The sequence below is a fragment of the Pelecanus crispus genome, chromosome 1, assembly GCF_030463565.1.
Source record: "Pelecanus crispus isolate bPelCri1 chromosome 1, bPelCri1.pri, whole genome shotgun sequence".
Lineage (NCBI taxonomy): Eukaryota > Metazoa > Chordata > Aves > Pelecaniformes > Pelecanidae > Pelecanus > Pelecanus crispus.
Genome location: NC_134643.1, coordinates 48,143,541 through 48,168,183, shown reverse-complemented (window position 1 = coordinate 48,168,183; position 24,643 = coordinate 48,143,541). Strand labels below are relative to the sequence as shown.

At 35.8% G+C, this 24,643-nt stretch overlaps 1 protein-coding gene across 1 annotated transcript in view; it reads right to left on the bottom strand.

Moving 5' to 3' along the window:
* LRRIQ1 (leucine rich repeats and IQ motif containing 1) overlaps nucleotides 1-24,643 on the bottom strand; it is a 114,019-nt gene that overhangs the window by 77,049 nt on the left and 12,327 nt on the right. Inside the window, exons 10-14 of the mRNA XM_075725825.1 lie at nucleotides 19,840-20,033; nucleotides 18,954-19,081; nucleotides 12,682-12,755; nucleotides 12,292-12,385; nucleotides 8,108-8,284 (exon numbers count right to left, since the gene is read on the bottom strand). Of these exons, the coding sequence (XP_075581940.1) occupies nucleotides 8,108-8,284; nucleotides 12,292-12,385; nucleotides 12,682-12,755; nucleotides 18,954-19,081; nucleotides 19,840-20,033 (667 nt within the window). The remainder of the gene's footprint in view (nucleotides 1-8,107; nucleotides 8,285-12,291; nucleotides 12,386-12,681; nucleotides 12,756-18,953; nucleotides 19,082-19,839; nucleotides 20,034-24,643) is intronic.

Sequence of the window (24,643 nt, the reverse complement as noted above, 5' to 3'; positions counted from 1 at the left end):
ATGAAAGTTAATATAAAAATAACAGTAATTTTAAAATATAGATTAGAACTACAGCAACAAACCCCAAACTTAGATTCCAACCAACAAACCACAATGCCTAGGAAAAATTTAGGAAAACAGAAACTTTTAAGTATAGATTTTTTTATCAATATAAGGGAAGGTGCTAGACTGAAGCAACATTAATCTACAAAGTCTGGCTCTCATTCGTTCTTGGTGTTACACCATCTAAATGACAAGGATAAGTAAGAGCAAATATGAACTAATTGTTACAGATTCAGAAGGCTGCCTGTATTTGGACAGTGTTTGTCCATTGTATTAGGTAGCAGGTACTTTTGGAATCACAAAAACATTTTCCTTTGATAGCATAGATAGATGCAGAGATCTGTAATTTGGTGCTATTTTCACAGGAGCATAAAGTCAATTCCAGGTCAGCAATCCAAGAGAAAAAGTAGAAATAAGATCAATTCTCTTGGGAGTCTGGAAAAATCAGTTCCTAAGATTACAGTTTGAATAACAGAATTTTCCTTCCTGTTCATCATTCTTGAAAGGTGAAACTTTTATACAGTATTATTGTGAAAAGACTCTTTACCTATACAACTATTTCCTCTAGTGAAGTCCACCTAAGAACTTTTCAGATTTTTAAGAACATACAGAATCAGATCTTTTACAAGAGTAAAAAAGATTCCAACTCTTCCTCTGCTAGTGCAACTTCGGTGCTTTTGGACAAAATATGAATGGCTAAATTGGAAGCCAAATCCACGCAGCCTAATTACACAACTCACTGTGCATTAGCTGTACATTTGATTGACGATTACACAACATTACTCCTACTCCTGTTAATTCCACAAATATGACAATTCCTAAAAAGATTTAAACCTATGCATATATTTGCTTAAGGATCTAACAAATTCTAGCTGTCTCCTACTAGACAGTAAGAATAGTAATTTCTTCAATATGAAATAAAGCATTAGTTAAATACTTTAGTTAAATACTTTAAATTAGTTAAAGTATTTAATAAGATAAATTTGGTATAATATTACCAAAGTTCTAAAAAACATACTACGGTGAAAGACAAAAAAAAGAAAAATAAAAGAAAAAGAACCCAAAATTAATTCCCACATTTTTTCCCTTTGGTTTGTTTTAGTTTTGTTTGTTTGTTTGTTTATTTGAGCATTAAAATATTGTGAAAAACTCCAGAATGTTTTATATATTGGGCAAAATAAACTTCTGCATGAAAAGTATATCCTGAGTATACTTGTTCATTCTCAAAAAAAGGGAAGCAAAGAAAAACAAAATACCATAACAATGAACAGAGTAGGATACTTGTGCATCCTCTCCTTTGACAGGTGCAGAGGCACCTCGAGCAGCTGTTTCACCCTTCCAGTGGCTATGAATGCAGCAAGCAGAAATGGGCGGGGAGGTTGAAGACACTTGAAAATTCAGGCAGTGAGTAAGTGTGTGCTCACCAGGAATCATGTGTTACTTTTTTCACAGAAGCTGCTTTTGGGCAGCTTTTCCAAGCAGTGGTTGCAAAATATAGTCTTGCTGCTGAGGGCATGTACCCTATCTCGCAGCTGACACATTCCTTGGCAATCCACAACTATGCTCTGATTTTGTAGGATTTTTAGGCTGCCCGCTGTGTATCAGTGGCTTTCCTTTTAGGCAGTCAGATCAGACTAAGTTTCAAGAAACTATAAGGTAAGATGTAGTGACATCTCACAGAATTATGAGCAATGAAGTAGCTTTGTAACTGTATTTGGGGTTCTCCTGCAAAGGTGAAGGTCCAAAGCACAGACAACAAATATTAAGATGGGGCCTGAGTGCTAGGTAGAAGCCAGCTTGGTGGTTTCCTTAGATGAACAGAGATTTCAGGTAGGTCTGGAGAGGAAAAAAGAAGTATTCAACAGGCTTGGGGTAGAGCTATCAATGCGCTGCAGCTTTCTCAGTGTCTCAAAAGGACTGCATTCTTGATACCAGAGACATGCTCCTGAAGACCGCTTATTCAAACCACAGAAAGGAAGCTGCTAAAATGGAAAATATGCAGGACTGATTTACTTCTTTAATGGAAAAAAACACATGTGAGGAAAGAGAGAAGACAAAGTAAGAAATATGACAGTATTAAGATTTTTGATACCACAATATTTCCTTTTCAGTTAATGTAAATTGGTTGTTTGCCTTTCAGACCTTTTTTGGCATTGTAAGTCAAGGGGTCTGGTCACACTAACTCTTCTGGAATTGCTTCTTGGTTAAGACACAAGCAAGGTTTTAAGCATAAATTGGCATCTAGACAAAACAAAAAATGGGATTATCCTGATGTATCCATGCTGCCTGGCTGCTTAGTATGTAATGAAATGTAGATGAATACGGCGCTCTTGCTACAGCAAAATTTTTATGACTTCCAGCTTTGACCAGCGCATTCCCTCATGTTCAATGGCTACCCACAGCTTTGTTTTGATCTTAACAAGTGAAAGTAATTTATGCCGTATGTAAATTTTAGCATGGCCACAAAGGATGCACTGCTTTTGCAGTGGGAGAAAGGGGTAATAAGCCAGAAGAGAAAGGGATGGGTCTTTCATAGCAATGTACAAATGTGCTAGAATAGTGGCCCCGATAGTACCTAAAGACCAAGATACTACTTTCACAAACCAATGCTAAATGCAGAAAGCTACCTGTAACTTTCTTACCAAAAAGATACCTCTCAACTTGCACTAGGATTTTCCAGGGACTTTAAGGAAAGATAAAAGCATTAGAATCAGATTTTCATCTATTTGGATATTCAAGTCAGGCATTTATTAATGGCTGCTACAACTTCAGCCCTAACATCAATCCACCAAGACTATCCATCCCTGTCTACTTGGTAAATTTAGACCAAACCCTGCTCAGTTTCACATGCAGTGTCTGGAGGGAAGAGTAGAGGTGGGGAGAGCAAACCCTCACTGACACCACCTAGGAAGTGTAAGGCTGACTTAACAGATATGGAAAAGGACAAGTTATTCATCCATAAAGGCCTTTCAGTGGAGTTTAAATCAGCCAAAATGCTGCCATTTAGAAAGTTTAAGGTGGCAGTGGAAGCTTCCTTACAGAGCTGACACATTTTGTATAGAATTTCCTACAGCAATTGCATCTGCAATGACTGCCAGGTTATTCAAAGAGAATCATTTTGTCAGAATGAGACAGTAAAAATTATATGGAAAAGTCAGCAGAACACACTTCTCGGAGGCAAAAGGGACAGAGGTAAAAAGGATTAAAACAAGCCAGTTTAATCAGCAATGGCATTTTTGTTCTGGCCACTGTAGCTAAATTATAAATAATATTCCACCCCTTTGTGTGCTAGTTAAAGTTTTGCTTAACGTAGTGTTTTTCCTTTGCGTCTCTACTGTGATTTTCATAATTCTGATACATGGAATATTCAAATAGTACACTCCAATTTTAACTGAGCTTTTGTTTGTAATAGTCTACTTTGTCTTCGGGGAAACTTCTATAAGCGTCATTACTGATATTCAACTGCAGGTTACGTAAGTCTCTTACAAACATGTGGAAGAGGTCACTCTCCTGCAATACCATTTATGAAATTCCTGTAATTTTCACTGTATTATACATACAGTATTTATAAAGTTCAAGTTCCACTAGCCAGACATCTGCATATCTGATGACTGAAAGCAAATTACTGCAGCCAAGGTGTCATATTATTTTTTTATATGATTACTCACTACAAGACATCTAAAGATTATGTGACAGAAACCATTTATTAGAATAGAAAAATTTAATTTTAAAATATGTTTCATTCTTAAGCATGGCAAGAACAGGGAATTTTCAGGCAGAAACAGCACGGACAATTTAACTGGGCAGCAGTGGTGTATGAAACATGGATTAGGGAAGCAAGCAGTGATTACTTTTGGCAGCTTACATACTTGAGGTCGCACCTACGGGGGCTCATAACTTAGCAAGATGTGAAACAGACAGAAGTTTGCTCTATGTTGTTGGCCTGTTCTTTAGCAACGTCACATTAATTCAGTCAAAGTATTGGAGTAAGTACATATAATAGCTATGCTGTTAAGGCTCGCATACAAACAAGTTGTTTGGAGTTTTTATGAACTGCAGTTTTCAACAGCTTTCAAATCATCCATAAATTGTACTTTTAGTCAAAATAAAACACAGAGGGCTTTAACACACAGGAAATTAATTTTAAGACTAAATTTGATACAAGATGCTTCAACCACATTAAATTTACCAATTTAAAAGATTGTGAATGAATTCTCAAAACCTTAAAGAACCCACAACCCTCCCTCCCCCGATCCAAACCATACTTTTAGGAAAGAAGAGACATTTCCTAATTTCTTCTTCCTGCTATTGTTCTTCTCAAATATCTGCAAGCTCTTTCAAACAAAACTTATACATAATCATAGAAAAATTCTCAACTGAAGGAACTCAGGAGGTCTCTAGTCCAACCTCCTGCTTCAAAGCTGGGTTAGCTCTGAGATCAGACCAGGTTGCTCAGAGCTTTATCCAGTCAGGTCTTGAAAACATCCAAGAACAGAGACTGCACAACCTCTCTGAGCAACCTCTTGCAATTCATCACTGTCCCAACAGTGAAAAGGTTTTTCCTTATGTCCAGTTGTACTGGGTCTGGCCGGGATGGAGTTAATTCTCATTGTAGCTGCCCATACGGTGCTGTGCTTTAGATTTGTGACTGAAAGTGTATGGATAAAACACTAATGTTTTGCTGAACAGTGCTTGGACAGAGTCAAGGCCTTCTCTGTCCCACTCAGCAAGTAGGCTGGGAGTGGGCAGGAGGCTGGGAAGGGACACATCCAAAACAGCCACCTGAACTGACCAAAACTATATTCCATGCCATATAATATCACTGAGGGGATTGAGTGCACCCTCAGTAAGTTTGCAGATGACACCAAACTGGGTGGGAGTGTCGATCTGCTCGAGGGTAGGATGGCCCTGCAGAGGGATCTGGACAGGCTGGATCAATGAGCCAAGGCCAATTGTGTGAGATGCAACAAGGCTAAGTCCTGGGTTCTGTAGTTGTGTCATAACAACCCCATGGAACACTACAGGCTTGGGGAAGAGTGGCTGGAAAGCTGCCTGGCCGAAAAGGACCTGGGGGTGTTGGTCGACAGCCGGCTGAACATGAGCCAGCAGTGTGCCCAGGTGGCCAAGAAGGCCAACAGCATCCTGGCTTGTTTGGCCTACCTCCCAGGTAGTTAGCAATAGGACAAGAGGAAATGGGCTCAAGCTGCGCCAGGGGAGGTTTAGATTGGATATTAGGAAAAATTTCTTTACGGAAAGGGTGGTCAAGCATTGGAACAGGCTGCCCAGAGAGGTGATGGAGTCACCATCCCTGGAAGCGTTCAAAAAACGGGTAGACGTGGCACTCTGGGACATGGTTTAGTCTAGTCTACCCTGTTTAGTGTGGTCTTGGTAACGTTAGGTTAATGGTTGGACTGGATGATCGTAAAGGTCTTTTCCAACCTAAACGATTCTATGATTCTGTGATCATGCTCAGCAATAAAACTTGGTGGGGAGAGGGGGAAGTCTTTCCAAGGTAGCCATTGCTCAGAGAATGGCTGGGCATCAGTCTACTGGTGGGAGATGGTGACTGATTGGTTTGCATCACTTGGTTGCCTCCCCCCTCACCCCGCCCTTTCCTTCCCTTCCCTCCCCTCTTTCTTTCACTTACTAAACTGCCTTTGTCTCAATCCACGGGTTTTTCTTGCTTCTGGCCGTCTGAGACTCCCTCCCATCCTACTGGTGGGGACAGTAGTGAGCAAGCAGCTGATAGGTGCTTAGTTACTGGCTGGAATCAACCCACCACACCAGTCTGAACCTCTCTTGTTTCAGCTTAGGTCCTTGCTGCTCATCCTCCTATTCTGCACCACCGCAAACAGCCTGGCTCTGTCTTCTTGAGCATGTGCTTGAACTCCCTGACCATCTTAAGGGCCATGCACGAAACTTGTTCTGGTTTATCAATGCCTTTTATGTATTGGTGACCCAAAATATGGGGCACTGTATTCTAGATGCAAGCTAATAAGGGCTGAAGAGAGGGAAAGAGTAACTTCTCTCAACTTACTGGCTATGCTCCTGTAGATACAGCTCAGAATGTTCTTAACTTTCTTTGGTACCAGGGCACACTGCTGGCTCACATTCAGTTTCTTATCTACCCAGATCCAAAGGTCCTTTTCAGCAGAGACATTTCTCAGTCAACCAGTCTCAGCCTGTATTGTTGCAAGGGGTCACTCCTTCCAAAGTAAAGACCTTTGCACTTGTCCTTCTGGAATTCACAAGGCTCCGACTGGCCTGTCTCCCCAGCTTGTCTAGGTCCTTCTGAATGGTAGCCCTGCACTCAGGCATGTAAACAGTTTCTGCCAAATTGTTGTCTTCTGCAAGCATGGTAAGTGTGCACTCCATCTCCTGCTCCAGGTCTTTGATAAAGATGTCAGAAGGACATGTCAGCCTCCAGAAAATAGCACGAGCCATTATCTATTAATAGTTAATGGATGGTCTAAGCCTGACTACCCAACAAATTTCTTACCTGTCTAGCTGTCCATTCATGTAGGCCATGGTTAAATAAACCATTACATTGTCTGAATATCATCTTTCCCTCCCATTTTTTACCATCTTACAGAAATGTATGTGCAAGTTAGGTCCTTAGATTCTGCTACAGCTCTTTCACAAGTCATATCCTAATTAAAGATTGGCATTTTTTTCTGCAAAGGATACTGATGAAACAGGTCCTAAATCTCAAACAAACATAAGAAAATTTTCTCTACCATAAAGGAGGAGGAGTACTTTTTTTTGCCTCTCCTTTTTTCCTTTTAAGAAAGAAAGGAAAGAACACTATTTCAAAATGGTAAACAGATTAGGAAGTATCAGCTTTCCACCTGCAAACCAGAAGCCAAAAATCACAGAAGTGGAGAAGACATATCTTGAGGGTTTAATGGAGAAACACATGAGTTCTAGGAGGCAGCTAGACATTACATCTGTCATAGAAAACTGCACTATATAATTTCTGCCAAACTACTTTCAGTCTAATTCTTAATATGAACCTCTTTTCAAATAAATCTGTTTTGTGAGCTATGAAGATTTTATTGCAGCTTAGTAACAACCAATAATACATCAATGTAATAACCTGTTAGGCAGTAATAAGACACCATGGATATACAAGCTTACAATGTAAATGCAAAACAGCTAGATTCTGAAAAAAATGTGGGTACTTTTCCTGAACCAACAAAGTACACAAGGAGAAGTTCAGACTAAAGCATTGTAAAATGCCACACATGCTTCACCTGCTCTGCGATAATGTTCAGTACCTGGCAGGATCAAGGAAACTATCTTTCCAAACATCAGCAGACAAGTTGGATATTAAAAGGACTACAAGCACATTGTGAACCTGCTAGGAAATGAAAAGGAACTAAGAAAGAAGAAAACCAGCAATATTACCAAGTGCGAAAACACAAGAAGTTTGAGCTATTTAGATATTGCAAAGTGGTGAAAAGATAGCAGGTATAAATGATAAATTACCACTTGCAATGTCTAAGCTGAAGTCACTGGGCAACTAACTACAGTAATAATGATAAAGGTAGTAAGTATGACAAAATCAAAGACCTGTAAACAGGGCCATCTGATCCACTGCTTTAAGAGAAAAGAGGTCCAAACTTTTGCAATCATTTAGAATGTGAATAATACAGACATGGAAAACAAATGCAGGAAAAAATAGAGCACATTGCACAAATAGCCAAACTAGGTTTGATTACACTAAAGCTGGAAATCATGTTAATATGATTATACCACTTTCAGGATTTAAGGTACTGTTCCTGCATACCACTGTACTACGTTGTGTGTATGAATTCATTCCACTACTACTAACTGAAGGTTTTGAACCACCTGTTTTCTCAATGTTAACCAAAAAAAAGTCAAGGCTCACATATTTTCATATCTGTCTGAAATACTCTTTGCACTGAAGTCAACAATTCTAATCTCTTTCTCAACATAATACATTTCCAGCGAAAAAGCTAAGCAAAATTCATAAGACACGAAGAACTACACTAACAATACATGAAAACATATTTCTGAACGCATTTTTTGTTCACATACATACCCCAGTTCAGCAGCTTTTTTTTTCAGTAGAACATTTTCTTCAATTTGAACTTGACAAAGTTCCAGAAAAGTTCTTGATTCTGACCTTTTGATTCTTTCAGTTGTGGGTAAAGTGTGATAGTTTAAGATTTCACCATCAAGAAACTGTAAACTAGGAAGGACCTTACACAAGGAAGTCCTTAGAAAAGAAAGAAACATAATTAGTTTTACAAAAAAATCCTGATGCTAAAACTCCCATTTTATTGATACAATCATAAAACAAGTCAGAACAGGATGATAGTTCTCTAAGTATTTGTATAGATCTGTCCTTACTTCATATGCTTATGTATTAACTAAAACTTTACTCTTTAATAAACCACAGAACTTAGCAACATTTCTTAATTCTTTTTTGGTATAAAGACCACTGCTGAAATACTGACCCCAGGGAGGTCAATGGCAACATCCTCAATTCACTAGAGCTAGCATTTTACCTACTTAAACAATAACAGGAAAGTTTGACACATTTGTGCAGAGGCAGCTGTAATGCATTTGATTAGTAGGTAACACAGCAAACTAAGTCATAGGATTAAGATACAGCACTGATTTTGCTGACACATTGAAAGGCTGAAATTGAAAAACTGCATAGAATACTAAACATTGTCAGTCTTACTCCCTTTAGCATTTGGATATACCACATAAAGCAATATGATATTCAGTATGACTAACAGGAAAAAAATCCACTTTTGAAATATTGAACTTGGGTCAGTGAAAGGGATGACAGTAGAGATGACATTTCCTTGCTATGAAGAGGACAGTTGTGGCCACTGGTTTAAGAAAAAATATGTATGAGAAACTTACCTACTGATTTAAAAGAATAGTATCGTCAATGCTCTCTCTTTTAGGTTATTGTAAAATAATCTAGTACTGCAACCTTGTTTCATGTATTTCTTAGACCAGACCAAATTTGCTGAAAGTTTCAAGACTGCAAAATTATTTAAATCAATACATCTACACTCAGTACTTCCATTAAGTTAGTTTTAAGTAACATGTACGAACTCTTGAAAGAAAGTCACCTTACTATTAAAAAAGATAACACTGTTTTCAAAATTTTAGAACTCCCTGACTATTCTCTGTGAAGGTAAAGGACTATTACTCAGCTCAGATGATATACACTACATTTAAAATCAGAGAAAGTGTCTATGACTGAGTTAGAATATTCCCAAATATAGCTCCAGAGAATGGAATATTATTTTTTTGCAAATATAAAACTTTCCTTCTCTACTGCCCATTAATGTAAGAATTACACTGTCTGAAATACATTTGGAATAAAACGATGGGTTTAGATAGATGTTGAATAGTGATACATCAAAAAAGTGCCATATCAAAGTTGATTGATGCTGGAAGTATTGTGTCTTAGAGCTATGGGATCTCAACACTAGTTTTTCCAGCTGGTTTTCTCCTGGTGAAGGGCTGAGTCAATATTTCATTTAGTGAAAACTTCCTGGTGAATATTCTGTCACTTAAGAGGCTCTATTAATCATTACAGCATTGAAACACATTCCCCTAGGAGTGCTTAGACTGATCCAAGGATTTAATTTTTAAAAAACAATTTCTTACTACTTCACTTTTGTTGGTGTTATCGCTGGCTGGACATGAAAGTATGAAACCAATTGGGAAATTTTACAACTAATTCCTTTGTTGGTATCAAGGGGTTATGTAAAGTTCACTGAAACATATTGCCTGAAGTTACGGTCAATGCTGTATTCAGCAAATCCATATTTTATAGTATCCCATACTTTAAATCCTTTAGACAAATGAATCTCTTGTCTAATCATGAAAGCTCTATTGGGTCAAGCAATCTAAAGTGTCAGTTCTTACAGTTAAATTGGAATTCAGAAAGCTTTTCCCCTCCAGATTACAAGTGAAATAACAGTTAGTTCTATAAAATAGTGGGAATTAAAACAATGCAAGTGTGAATTTAAAATATTGTCACAGTCACTGAATTTTATTCACAAAATTACCTGCAGGAACCATGGGAGTGCAAATAAGTCTGCTCATTAAAAAACAAACCAACCAACCAAGAATGTATTTGTACAGCTATCTTTTAAACTACACAAACGTTTCCAACTAAAAATTTCAAATAGGGTTTTTTCCACTGGAATACTAATCAGAAATTTGTACAAAAATCTTCTAATGGAAGATACACATGTAAGGGTGGTTTTGTTTTTGTTTTTTCTCTTAGTAAAACACATACTCCAAAACACACATACCCCAAACTTTGCTGTCGTTATACTAGGCAATCTAATATAGCAAATGTGAACACAATTTATTTAAACATATTCTTGTGTAACATTGTAGTGTAAAGCTTCACCTTTAAATGACTTGCAATTATACAAGGCACAATTTTGGTTATTCTTCAAAATTGCTAAGCTTAAAAAAAAAAAATTTTTTTCTAATAAAAAAATCTCAGTCACCTGTTTTAATTACATCCAAAATGAAAGTTCAACTGTTGTGTCTCATTTCATTTCCTCAGACATTTTATTATGTCAACACTTTCCTAGATAAGTACTTGATTTCCTTAGCTGAAAGAATTGGTAATGATTTAAATTCTTACTGATTAAATGCTTCTTTGTACATTTAATGGAATTATAGTAAGAGTTCACTAAAAGACACTCTACTGTTTCAACACATGTATTCTGGAACATCACCTAAAGATCTGAAATTGCATTTCCAGCTTGTCATTCTGCTCTTGAAGGCCTGTAGACTAGAAAGTATTAATGCTAAGGAAGATGAAAGAACACTTCACATTAACAGCACTACTGTACTTTTGTTGAGCAATTCTCTCAGACAGCTTTAAGTTTTGATGGCATTGGCCCACATATGGGGTTTCAGACCACAGAATTCTCAAGAAACCAGGAGACTTCTACTAAAATACAAAAAAATATACAAAAAAACTATCCATGCACAATTTTATTCACATGGCTTACAAATACAATCCTATCACAACTACTCATTTCAGGGGTTCTGGTGACTGCATCTCATTTCATATGTCAAGTTTCCTTTCTACCCTATCCACTTTTTATATATACACATATAATAGTCTTTAGGACCAAATCTTTAATTTTTTTTCAGATTCTTATTTCAGTATTATACATCACTGGAGGGCAAAGAACAGCATTATTTTTACATCTGTCTCTCTTTAATAATCATAAGAGCTATTAATTTTTGGTGTAAAGATAAGGAATTCTTAGAACAAGAAAAAAATCTAAGCTTCAGCTACTAAGGAAAAATCAACCATTCATTCTGACTTTTTTGTCTAAATTTTTTTTCCTTAAAAGATGCTAAGCCAAGGATTCCTTGATACATTTATTATAGACACCACCCTTTCTCTAGCTATGTGCAGTGTGAACCTGTCACAGCAGCAAGACTGTTAAGCAGTGAATAGATGAAGTGATGGAAGGGAGTAAATAAGGAAAAAAAAAACAAGGACAGCAAAGCAGAAAGAGAACCACTCTAAGAAGCTATGTGATAGTCAGAAATTGACAGTTCTGAGAAGGGCAAGTAAGCAGTGTAGGAACTTTAATAATGAGAGAAAAAATAAAGGTTTTAACAGAACAGATGAAAGAGAAGGAGAAAAAGGTTGAGTGGGTGGTCATGTCTGTGCAAAAGTTCTAATGAAATGTAAAATAGGATAATAAAGGTCAGACAAAACCTCAGTCAGAAAGTTAAAGTTACTAAAGGTGGTAAACTTGTCAGTAAAGAGGAACAACAGAATTCATGCTGAAAAATAAGATGTTGTGATCAATGGACGAAGCAGATACAAATAAACAGCACAAAGAAGGCCTACGTCATCTTTATAGATTCTGCATTTGCCTGAAGAAATTGTCATAAAGAAAAATACTGATTTAGTATAACAGTTAAACAGCATGAGACACCACTGTTGAGTTTTAGCACAAACTACTTCTTTATTAAGGTTCCAAGTGCTAGGTCAAACATCAAGATTTTTGTTTAAATGAAACCACAAACTGGAATTATCAGAAAATAAAGACCACAGAATTGAGTTTTATTTCTTATTTTCACAGAATTCTCTTCCAATTTGTGGTAGTGTTCATACTTACCTCCTTTCTACTATTTAACTAACGTACGTACACCTAGTTTTTGGCTGATTTTGATTTTTTGATTTAGCAAATTAATTCATTTTCTTACCTCCAATTCCTTTCTTGGAGAAGAGGATTTACACTGAGTGACAACTCCCTTAGTTTATGACAGCCACTTAAGCATGTAATGACACCTTTAAGGTCTGTATTATAGTAGGAAAGAAAATTAAATATAAATTTGAATGCAGAACCATATTATTTCTCATAAAAACTTTCATGTGAATAAAATGTACCAAAATCACGAAGTACTACAAGCAATTCTGCTACCTACACAGTACAGTTATAATTAATATCTATAATATCCATGTTTGGAAAATATTTATATGTTTTCTGTATAAATGTCTCATAAATAAGTGGGAACGATCAAATTCAAGTAAGTTTACAATTTAATTAAGAAGTTCTTGTTTGGATGGGGTTTTATGTTTTTTATACAACTCACCTGACAAGCAGTTGTTTTTGATATCGAGCTTTTCCAAAGATACAAATGAATTTAAGGGCACAAGCTCAGTTAATCTAAGAACAAAACAGAAGAGTTTTGTTTTTATTTTTTCAATTAAATAAACCAGCAGGTCATAAACACAAAAGCACCAGAATCTTTTAGAGTTATAACAATTTACTTATTTACATAAGAAAATACTCATTTAGCTATCCAAGGTGCTAGAACTAATTACTGAAATTTTAACTTGAAAGCATTTCTTAGTCTTCTCAGTAGCTCAGTTTTTAATATTTACTCATTAATGTTTTGTTTTATCCGGTAAATATTTAATTCTGTTTCTTGCATTTAGTGCTGAGGATCTGAAGTCTTGTAAAATTTACACAACTCAACTGGCTTTTCTTTAGGCACCATAACTAGAATGAAACTAACAGAAGGCCCTCATCCTGGAGAAGAAATAAAACCTGCTTTTCCTCTTTCCTCTTCCTTCATTTCTCATTGCTCAAACTTCTTGTCAGTTTGTTTCTCTTCTCCACTCAGTACACTACTTCCTAGATCCTAAAACTAACATAATTGTAATCATTGTCACAGTTGTATTTCTTAACAGATCAAGGCTGCACTGTCCTGTAATATACTTTTAGTGGTTCCTCTGTCCTACTACTTCTGTAAGACAGTGTCAGATAGGTGCCTATTATACAGACAGTTATGGAATTGCTCTTCTTGAGTAGCAAAGCTTTTCTTGTGCAATAAAGCAGCAAAGCAGTAGTAAAGCCATGACTAAATTCTTATTTGTAGTACTGAAGAGTAAATGTAAGGAAACTGAGCTGACATTCATCTCTACAAAGGACTTTGGACTGTAAGATGTGCATTATCACAGCTACTGAAACATTAGCATCCAATGTTATTCAAGCTTCTTTACTTACAAACTTGCATTGGTGCAACTAAGAATGAATGTTGAATGGTTTGGTCAGCTGCCAGGCTATTTCCAACTATTACCTTTCAGATTAAAAAGTTTATTTTGTTTTATGTTAAATATGGAAGAGGGAATAAAAGTAAAATCCAGATGCAAAAAAAAAAACCCCAGTCTTCAACTAAAACTAGAATGTTTATGTATAAGCACATACCAAATCAACTATACCTTTTTTAAAAAGACACTTTTAGGTAATTTGTTTCATCCCTGTAAGGACAAGGCCTAAGCACAATGACAGAATAGCAACACCAATGGCAATGTGTGCTTAATTTGTGACCGCTAATTTTCATGGAAAGCAGTATTTTCTGAGGGTTACAGTGCCTTTGAAAGCTACAAATCAGAATTCTTCTGGTCAAAAACATGACCATACAAAAAACCGAAACCCACTCACTCCACAAACTTAAAACTGGTCAGAGCCAAAAATGCTTATTTGTTGCTGAAATCTGTGACTATGTTGTGTTTCCAGCACAGGCATTACAACTGAAAGACAGAGCTGGATGTAACTTCAGTACACAAATCCTGGACCAAATGTTGGTGTAGATTTTTTAATCTTACTGAAAATTTGACCCTATGCAAAACAGAAAAAAAATAATTTCCACGTTTAGTTGACAAGTATTTCTATATGACAACTTAACATTTTAATATTAAATTCAGAGAAACAGATATAAACCAGTTGAGTATGTGCCACTATACTTCCATTTCTTTCTCAAACCATATTGTAAAGTTATCCTGGTTCTAGTCCTATTTAGTTCTATTACCTCCCTGCCAGTTCTCCATGGAATCAAATAAATACCAAGAAGTATTAACTCTAAAAAGCATTCAGCCTTATATGTAGATCTGTACATAGTACTACAAATATCAGCATTTTAGGTTCTCATGACTAGTCAATAGTACATAAATATATTTAATATTTGTAACAAATTTCATCATAGGTATTAGTGGCTAACAGTATGGCTGCAAAGACTGAAAATCCATGATTCAGATTATAGATTCACATATTCAGAAATATCCAGGAAAATAAACATTGTACTTTGCACAAGGGATGAAAGATAATGCAGTATTTTTTTATTTATAGTGAGTGAGTTCTGTGGATCTTTATCAGTATATGCTGTGGTGAATTAGAAATTGTCTACTGGACTATCTTTGCCTGCCGTTGGCATTATGAGAGTTAAAATGTTTCCTCGTCATTCTATAGCTTTCCCTTTACTGACATTCTTTGTTAATTTTTTTCCTAAGAAAATTCAAACCAGAAAGACAAAGGACATTACTGAAAACTTAATACTACTTGACCTTGTCACATTAGCCCTGGGCATAAGAGAGATATAAATTACAAAGAAGACACAAAAGTAAAAGATATTCACAAAAAAGCAAGCTATAGCTTCCTCTTTCTGCTCCCATTTAAGGCTGTAGCAGGACAGAACACAGATAGCCACAGAAACTCTATGTCAGAAAACAAGATTTAAGAGACTAGTTGCAAGTATGCATCAGAGAAAACAAAGTTTGCTTTTCTGAACACTAATAGCAGTTACTGCTCAGGATGGTCCAAATCCTGCTGTGCATCTGCTTTTCTCGAGAAAAAACAGCACTGATGTTAACGAGACGTTAGCAGGAAGGTGCAAAATAATTAAAAATAAATTTATATTAATACAGGTCCTTAAGTAAAGCCTATATTTCTTTTCCACTCTTTAAAAATAAAAATATTTGTTTGCAATATTCACCATATTTATAAGTAGTAATCCAGTATAATGTAGGAAATCTGTCAGTTAGCCACTTGTTTCTTGAATACTCTGGTAGGTAGTACTTCAACTGTATTGCCCATGGTGCCACATACTTAGAGATAAACTTACCGCCAGCAAAGAATTACTGCAAGTGATCAAAAAGATCTAGACTGGTAAGGATGGGATGAGGAAAACCACTACACATAAGTACAGCTTTTTCATGACTGACTTATTTCAACATCCAATGACATTTAGATTTATTATGACAGCTCTGGAAAAGTGGTCAAATTCTCAGAACATGATGGCTTGCAATGACAGTGAGTTCAACATCTGAGAAATTAGGTTAAAAACATAGATACCATGTATATTTAAGTAGGGAGAACAATACATACTAAGAAACAATTGAGCTTACTTTTTAGCATTTCTATTATAAGCCTTTTAGGAATAGTATGCATCTAGTTGCAAAAACATGGGAGCAACATGTTCACAAAGAGCTTGATTCTGGCCAAAACAGTTTCCCCCCAAAAACCGGGAATTTTTACAGATGACTGCATTTTTTTAAATATTAAATTTTTATCTATCACACTTAGTTTCTCTTAATGAAAAACAAGAGATAGCAAAAAAAATAACTTTGCCATATTAATGTCACATTAAAACAGAAGTTTTAAGAGGGATAGATTTGTCTATTTTAAAGTTGGGTAAAAAAAAAAAGTAATGGCTACCTGAACAGCAGATTGATTTAGTGTCTCACTGTAAAACTTTTAAATGAAAAAGACATTAACAAGTAAGCTACTTAATTAAGTGGGATTACAAGTAAATAAAAATACCACATGAACTTCTAACACATATTAAATATGTTTTAATTTTAGTCCCAGGGGAAAGGTTTTTCTCCCCTACACCTAAATCTTTATACACAACAGAAGAAAAAACTAAATGTGCCTTTTTTAAACTAACTTAACAGTTGTGTTCTCCTCTGCTATAAAATAGAGCATAGATCTTCATAGTCCCAATTCTACAGTAAGCAAGTCAAGATGACATTCATCATTGGCTTTTGTCAATTGCACATTGACCGAGTATATGCTTTGTATGAGAAAGCCACAACAAAACACTTAATAAAAGCAGTAGCAGTGAAATAGCTGCCATTTTCGTATTTGAAGGAGTTAATCACTACCTGTTATATTATAATACCTTGTTGCTAGATTGTAGGTTTAAAACAATTTTTTGAGTTTTATCTTTGGCAATTTCTGGTTTATGGTACAGACAAAGCATCTCAGGAATAAAAAAATCCTGTAAATTAGTGTAAGAATTTTCTTTTCACAGACCTTCACTTTTAGAAAGAATACAGATTCACAGCATTACCTTTATATGGGCTTCCTGCAATCAGTAAAAAGGAAATGGCACTCAGTGCACACTTGAAAAAAATTCATAAAATTGCACTAGGTGTAGGATAAAAGTAAAGAAACAGCTTTTCTTTCAACAGCTTACTCCATTACATTCACTGTTTCTATAGAACATCGAGTTACTTACGCTGTAGCACACACATATGGAGCTGCTTATAAGTGTACATAAAGTGAGTGTAACAGAGCAGGCTACTGAAATGCCCGGAATTTTGAGGTTTTTAAAATGCATTTAAGGCTACCTTGTCCTGTTTGTCACAAAGATTTGAGATAAGCTATAGATACATCAAGGAAAGAAAGGGAATTGTTTGGGAAGGAGGTGTGTGTTTATTTTCAGCATATCCAGTTTGCTGATGCAAAAATACGTGCTTTCTCCCAATCCAGCAGAAGAAACTCAGTGGACAAAACACTGCATCTCAGCTTGGCCACTGGAAAACCAGAATAAGCACTACAATGGACATTAAAAACTGTAAGATCATGGGACAAGCAAGTGACATAAGGTACATCTGCAAGGCCAGTGCAGCACAACCTATATCCAGAGACTGCATTCAAGCTATGCCTGAAACCATGCTCCTAAGTTTGTTCTCTCCCTAGCAGGCACGAGGTCTTCAAGCAGTTTTGCAAACTTTTTATTACACACAGCATAGCTACACCTTAATGTTAACAAAAAACAAACTGTAGGAAGAGGAGGAAGCTACAAGATGGTGTGTTCCACAAAAAGCTGAACGGGACATGGAGGGGGGCAGGGGCAAGCAAACAACATGAATTAAATCAATACATATGATTCAGAATCTGAGACCTAACAAATAATGCTCTTGTTAGTCACATGTAAGAAGCACTTCCTCCAAACTCCAGAAGAATTGAAAGAACAAAAAAACCCTAAAAGCCCAGCAACTTGAAGATTAGATTCTGTAAATACAACTAGATGTGACATTTACATCCAAGACTTTACATGCATACTACTTCATTAGAGTTGATGTGAAAAGAATCTGAAAAGTTGTATGAAAATATAGGTTGTATATACTCAAATAATATTTATTTTCCATGAAGGACATTCCTTATAATAACAGGACTCAGTCTTACAGATCTTTTCTCCTACAGGCTTCCAGCTACAGTTGAACTCTGCTGAACTAAATGTCACACAGAATGGGAGTCATCTGTTGAAATGTAGACACCTACATGTGAGCTGGTCATCTTGACTCTGTTAATAGCCAATGAAGATGAACAGGCACTTGTAGGGTATGATTAATCTCAAAGCAAACAGCTAAAAATGGCAGAGGAATCACACTCAAAGCATCTCCTCCTCTTCACTAACAGGAGAGTTAGGTGGTTAGTTCTGAGTGTATATTCTGTATATAGCATGTAACAGAGTATATTCTATTTATTTAGTTGAGAACAATCTTATTCAGAGCAAAATGGTCACAGTATAGAAAAATAATTAATTTATACTAAATTAAAATTCATTTTACTACTAACATACTGTAAATTATAACTGTCCCTTATTTTTTTAGCAGAATTTAAATTGAGAAGAAGGGGGTGGGGAAATAAAAATTTTGACTTCTGAGTGTCTGGTCATTCTAATCCTACAGATGTACAGATTAGCTTAGAAAATGAACACAAAGCTAATTACGGAGTACTTGAGTGCATGATCTAGTTTTACACTGCTGGTCTTGATCCTTCTTTTTTATTTTATACCTTTCAAACTGAATCATAGGAGTGCAAAATTAAAGCAAATATGCTTGTTTTGCAGAGCATTAACATATGTATATAAAATAAAAAACAACATTCTCATTTTTCCTTTTTAACTCCAGTAGTTACACTTAGCATAGCCTTCGAAGTCTGCTTTGAATAAGCTAGCTGTGAAATATGAAGTTTGACAGACATACTCTAGAAACAATTGCTAAAGAAAGGAAAAAAAAAGAAACACCATGGTTTTAATAATGCCACGATGCTCAAAAATTGTTGTCATATAACATCTAATAGAAAAAATTACTTGTCATAGTTAATGCTGTTTCAAATTTTCTTAGCTAAAGGTAGCCAATGACATTACTTGTCAAACACATATTTTCAAAGGATATCTGGAAAAGATAGCGATATTTTAACCATACTGAGAATTATACTTTTCAGATAAGTTTTAATGTTAGTAAATTCCTCTGTATCAGTTTTGTAAATGGAAGAGTGTTTCTTGCTTACCTATTTTGAGACAGCAAAATAATCTGCAGTAGAGGCAACCAATAAAAAGAAAGAATTTTCACAGCAGAAATGCTATTGTCATCCAAATACAGTTCTCTTAGGAGAACATGATTTTCCAGCCTTGGAAGCTAAATAGAAAAGAGATGGTTATTTAAAATTAATATAAATTAGAGAAACAACAATGGAGTGCTTACCAGATGCTTTTCATAAATCATTACTAAACACAAGCAAAACCACATTTTGGATACATGCATCATTTCCTTATAATGTATGTACCAGTTGTCACACATAATTTCTACTATCAGGTAGTAAGTATTTTTTAATGTCTTCTACCTAGTCTGAACAGTCAATATACATTTAAAAAAAAAGAGTCAAGAGCCCAAGAGCCACAGACTTACTACTTTATTTATGTAGCTATTTGCTTCTTTTGACAATGGTTTTCCTCTCTCAAATTCATAGCAGAATCATTGTCAGTAAATATGACTAAGTGTACAGTTAGCAAACTACTTTCCTATTTTAAATGCTGCAGCACAAACTTCAACTTTTGGAGGAACAGCATACACCAAATCAGCCTCAACTATTACATATACGTAATGATAATAATATTTTGTTACATTTTAACCAAAGAATCCGCATCATATAATATAAACTGAAGACTAGATGCTATAAACAAAGGAGGGAAACATAATTACTGAGGGGCCAATTTTTCATGGACCTAGGAGCAAGAAAATACTTAACTGCTAGCCATTTGTATCTTTGAAAAATAGGGGGGAAAAAAGAGCATGAAACCTCCCACAGCAAACAAAGAGCACATGATCAGCATTCTGAAAAATATGACTGTTAACAAAGATGTATGCACAACAACCACTGAATTCAAAGCTTTTACCTCCTGGAGGTTATTGCCTTGCAACTTCAGAATTTGAAGTAGTCCACAATTCTCAATGCCTTCAACTTGTGTGAGATGATTAAAAGAGCAGTCTAGGTGAATGAGAGTAGGTGCCTCACAAAGACCTTTTGTGCTGATTAATTGATTATGGTCCACAATTAATTGCTGAAGATTTTTCAATGACTCCAGACCACCTGAAAATTAAAGATTTTAGCTGAATTAAGCCATAATGAAATAAAACCTGTTGGTTTTCAAGTACTAAGAAAACTCCAAACTTCCTATATATCTATATTATCTATAGCAACAATTAATATTAGTCCTCTATAGGTTTAAAAATAATTATTGTATTTTGACCTTATCAAATATACAATGCATACAGTTCACAAATTTCTGATCCTGTTAACCAAGCAATAACAGTTCATAACCCCTTTAGCACTTCTGTTGGAACAGAACATTCTTTCAGTGATAAACTATACTTACGATGCTTTAAGCACTTTATAACTGTTACTCAGAACCTATCAGCTCTATGAAATACTAACAGCCCTCTTAAAAATCACCCCTCAGAACAGAAACACTATTTATGTTTAAAAGTTAATTTTCATTATTTCATTTTAAAGTTTTTTTTTAAGTTATCAGCAAGGTGAGAAAAAATTGCGTTAAAACTTAGGTCAGCACCACCTCGATTATTTAAGTGCATCTTGTTTAAGTAATTATGTTAAAAAATATTTGAATGTATAAACAAAATTTAATGCCTTTAAGTATAAAGCTATACTTCTATAGCCATTACACTCGCAACAAATTTACTCCTGCCACTAGTGTAAAGAGCGAGAATGTGCGCAATCTCTACCCCAAACGGACACAAAGAAAAAGGTTCTTGTCAGCCTCTGTTTCTTTCACAGAATTTTTCCCAAATCTTCCTCTTACAACAGCAAAAATCACACTGTCTTTCCATGGTCTTACACATGCTAGATGTTCTGCAATGGCTTCCTTCCTGGAGCACTGATGCATCTGACTTGCTACAGGTCCAAGCAGTTTTTCTGTACCTCGGTAGTAAAACTCCTTTGAAGGTGCACCCTTTACAAAACATATCTAAAACAAGGAATTTCTGAATTTACTTTTTTCATGTATTCCTCACAGGATTATTTGAGCTAACGCTTTGTCTCATCTTTATCTCACTCAAAACTTCCCAAGTTCCCAAAGGGAAGTTGGGTGAGCTTTGCAGAGGTGAATGTCTTTGTCATTGTCCTCTGAGAATAAACTGGATTATGAGACCAGCGACCAGTTTGCACCATAGATTACTGAGAATACAGAAGAGAAAGAAAAAAATAAAATGAATGATAAGGAGAAAATAAGGAGAAGTAAAAAAATCAAACTACTGCCAAAACTAGCAGTACATTTAAAAAAAACCCAAACAAATATAGGCCTTCGAATCATAGTAATTTAAAAATGGAAAGTACCTAGTTGAAATAACACAATTGCCTGATATTAAAGAGATATCATCCTAAATCTAAAACAAATGTCCCATACTGTAACTTCAAAGCTGTGCTTTGGGAAATAAATATACAAATCTTTAATTATTCTGAAAGAATTTCAAACATGCCCGTGACATACTATCCTGACTGCAAGATCCTGGTCTGTATTTTCTTTTATGCTTGGATAAAAATAAAAAAGGAACCAGCACCATCTAGTGGTCTCAAAACAATTTCATGCCAGACAGTGCTAAAATTAACAGCTTCCAAGATTTCCTCACAAGACCAGGCCTTAAATCCCCACTTTTAATTTACCAGCGTAGCAGTACGGGAAACTTTAAAAGCACTATATTAGTCTGGAGTAGGACAGAGAGGAGAGACTGCACACACAGTAAGAAAAGGCAAGGAATTAATACAGCATCTGGAAATTTCCTATTCTGCATGCTGCACAAAGCACCTTTTTTACATCTCCTTCTCCTCATCTGTCTTGTTTAATTAGACCGAATGTCATTTGGCACAGACATGCCAAGGCTACATACAATGGGATCACAATCTACTCTGAAACTATCAAATGCAGTCCAACAGAAACATGCACAAGAGAGAATAATGTAATACACACAGATGGTATTTCAACGTTTCTTCTGTACACATGCAAAATTAAAAATAAGCATGAAAGTCTTCTGCACATTTCCAGAAGATACTGTCTGGTTTACACATGATGCAACCAACAACAGCTATAGCAGTACAGGAAAATGCATTCTGTTGAAAAACATATGGTTTCAGCAAGATTTGTGGAGAACCTTTATCGAAGTAGCTCTTAGCAATTTGCAAAGTGCACCTGGACTCTGTTAGCTAAGGACTCTATCTTAGCTATCAATGCAGTTCTGAAGTAACTTCTATGTGTGACAAAGATGAATAAGAGAGGAGTGAAAGCTGACAATGAAGATGAAAAAAACACATACAAAAAAACCCCAAACTGAAAGGCGTCTGATAAAAAAACCCTCTTACGTGCTTTCCTAAAAAGAGTGAGTAGGTCCACAGAAGCATTTACAGCTATCCACTGTTACACATTGCTATTCTTAGCACTGCCAGGATTTTAGCCAACATACTATGGCAACAGACACACCCTGCAAAAGCATATTCTACGACTCACGTCAAAATGCTACTTTTTCTGTATGAAAAATTTTAAGTAAAGCATCCATCTTCCAAATACAAACATATGCACTGAACTTCAGTGTATTAGTGGACACAATTACTTAATTTGTGACCATGCATTCTTAAGTGGAAAAGCATAATTGAGACGTATTTCTCATACTTTTGCTGTTATTTTTAAGGGGTTTCTGGCAACTCTCATTTTTTCCCTACTGATGCTGTATTTCAATGAGAGGAGAAAAAAAAGAAATCGTAACATGCTTGAAGTTTCATACAACAAGTTATTAAAACAGAAGTATTACAAACATAAATAAGCCTTACTTCTTAAGAAAAAGCCCACAGCCTTTGTTAAAGTTTAATGAACAGAGAACATTGCACAGTACTGCAGCTTCCCAAATTGCTAAGGGACATCCTGCAAGATTTGCAGATGGGAGGGATACAATAACTTCTTAAAACCCATAAATCCATTTTTGTGTATTCTATATGACTACTTGCAACCAATATGTTACTGTATGAAATAAATCCTGTATTATGCATGTTTTAACCAGACATCCTCAAAGCAATTCTGGAGAGGAGAAAGACAGATCCCAAGCTGATTTTTGTGAACATTTATTTACCCACTCAAATTCATTAGAGACTCAGTGAACATAGCACCACACTGCACAAAAAAAGAAAGTACAAGAGGATTTTACTCCACTTGGCCTGTACAAAGATACTACATTCGACAGAGATGCCACATTTCTAGATGTCATCCACTAATACTATGTCATTCTTACAGTAATCTTGCAGACATTTTTATCAAATGAGATAAATCTGTGTCCTGGTTTCGGCTGGGATAGAGTTAATTTTCTTCCTAGCAGCAGGCATAGTGCTGTGTTTTGGATTTAGTAGGAGAAGAATGTTGATAACATGCTGATGTTTTTAGTTGTTGCTGAGTACTGCTTATGCTAGTCAAGGACTTTTTCAGCTTCCCATGCTCTGCCAGGCGCACAAGAAACTGGGAGGGGGCACAGCCAGAATAGTTGATCCAAACTGCCCAAAGGGCTATTCCATACCATATGACGTCATGCTCAGTATATAAACTGGGGGGGGGTGGCCGGGGAGCAGCGATCGCTGCTCGGGAACTGTCTGGGTATCGGTCGGCGGGTGGTGAGCAATTGCATTGTGCATCACTTGCTTCGTGTATCATTATTATTATTATCATTATTATACTGTTACTATTAGCATTACTATTTTACTTTATTTAAATTATTAAACTGTTCTTATCTCAACCCAGGAGTGTTTCTCACTCTTAGTCCTCCGATTCTCTCCCCCATCCCATCGGGGTAGGGGGAGTGAGCGAGCGGCTGCGTGGTACTGAGCTGCTGGCTGGGGCTAAACCACGACAATCTGAATAAGAATCTTATCCAGCATTATTGGCCACGAGGATATAGATGAAGCTTCTTTAACCAGTTTATTTTATTGTTTCTCATTAGGGTACTGACAGGCTTTTATAGTAAACATTGTCATTCCAGCACCTTTATTCTCAGGTATTATAAACTCCATTCACAAATACTAACATTCCAAGTTTGCACATATTAGCAAAAAATATTAAAAATATCAACATTAACCCCCTAAATCTACAGGTTTTTTTTAAGCTTTCCCACTTCTTGTTTGCTATGTCCTTGTTACTTATCATGGAATTGCATTATACATGTTCATTCTGTTTCAGTCTTTTTTTTTTAACAGTGGAAACCATTTCTTTATATAAATGTCTTATGTCAATGTGTTTCATCCATCAGCTTAATAATTGTTTTATATTATTTTCCTGCTGGACAGCAGGAAAATAAGGTATGTCCACATACTTTAAAGAAAATTAAAAATCTAAATCAAGACAAATAAAATCAAAATCAAAATCTCCTTATCTCCTTTCCATTCCCAGTTTTGCAGTCTGTCCAAGTAACATCTTCAGATTTAGCACAGACTAAGAATACAACTAGAAAGTCACCTTTTCAGGTTTCATGTTTCAATTTCCACAAAATTAATTACTTCATCACATGCAATGTTTTTTCTTGATGATATGATTTTATTTCAATGGACAAATCTCTGAAGAATCATCTCTGTTAAGATTATAATACTGAAGTTACACAGTCACCCATATTTTGGTGGCCTTTACAAATTTCACAGTCTGACATGCCACCAAA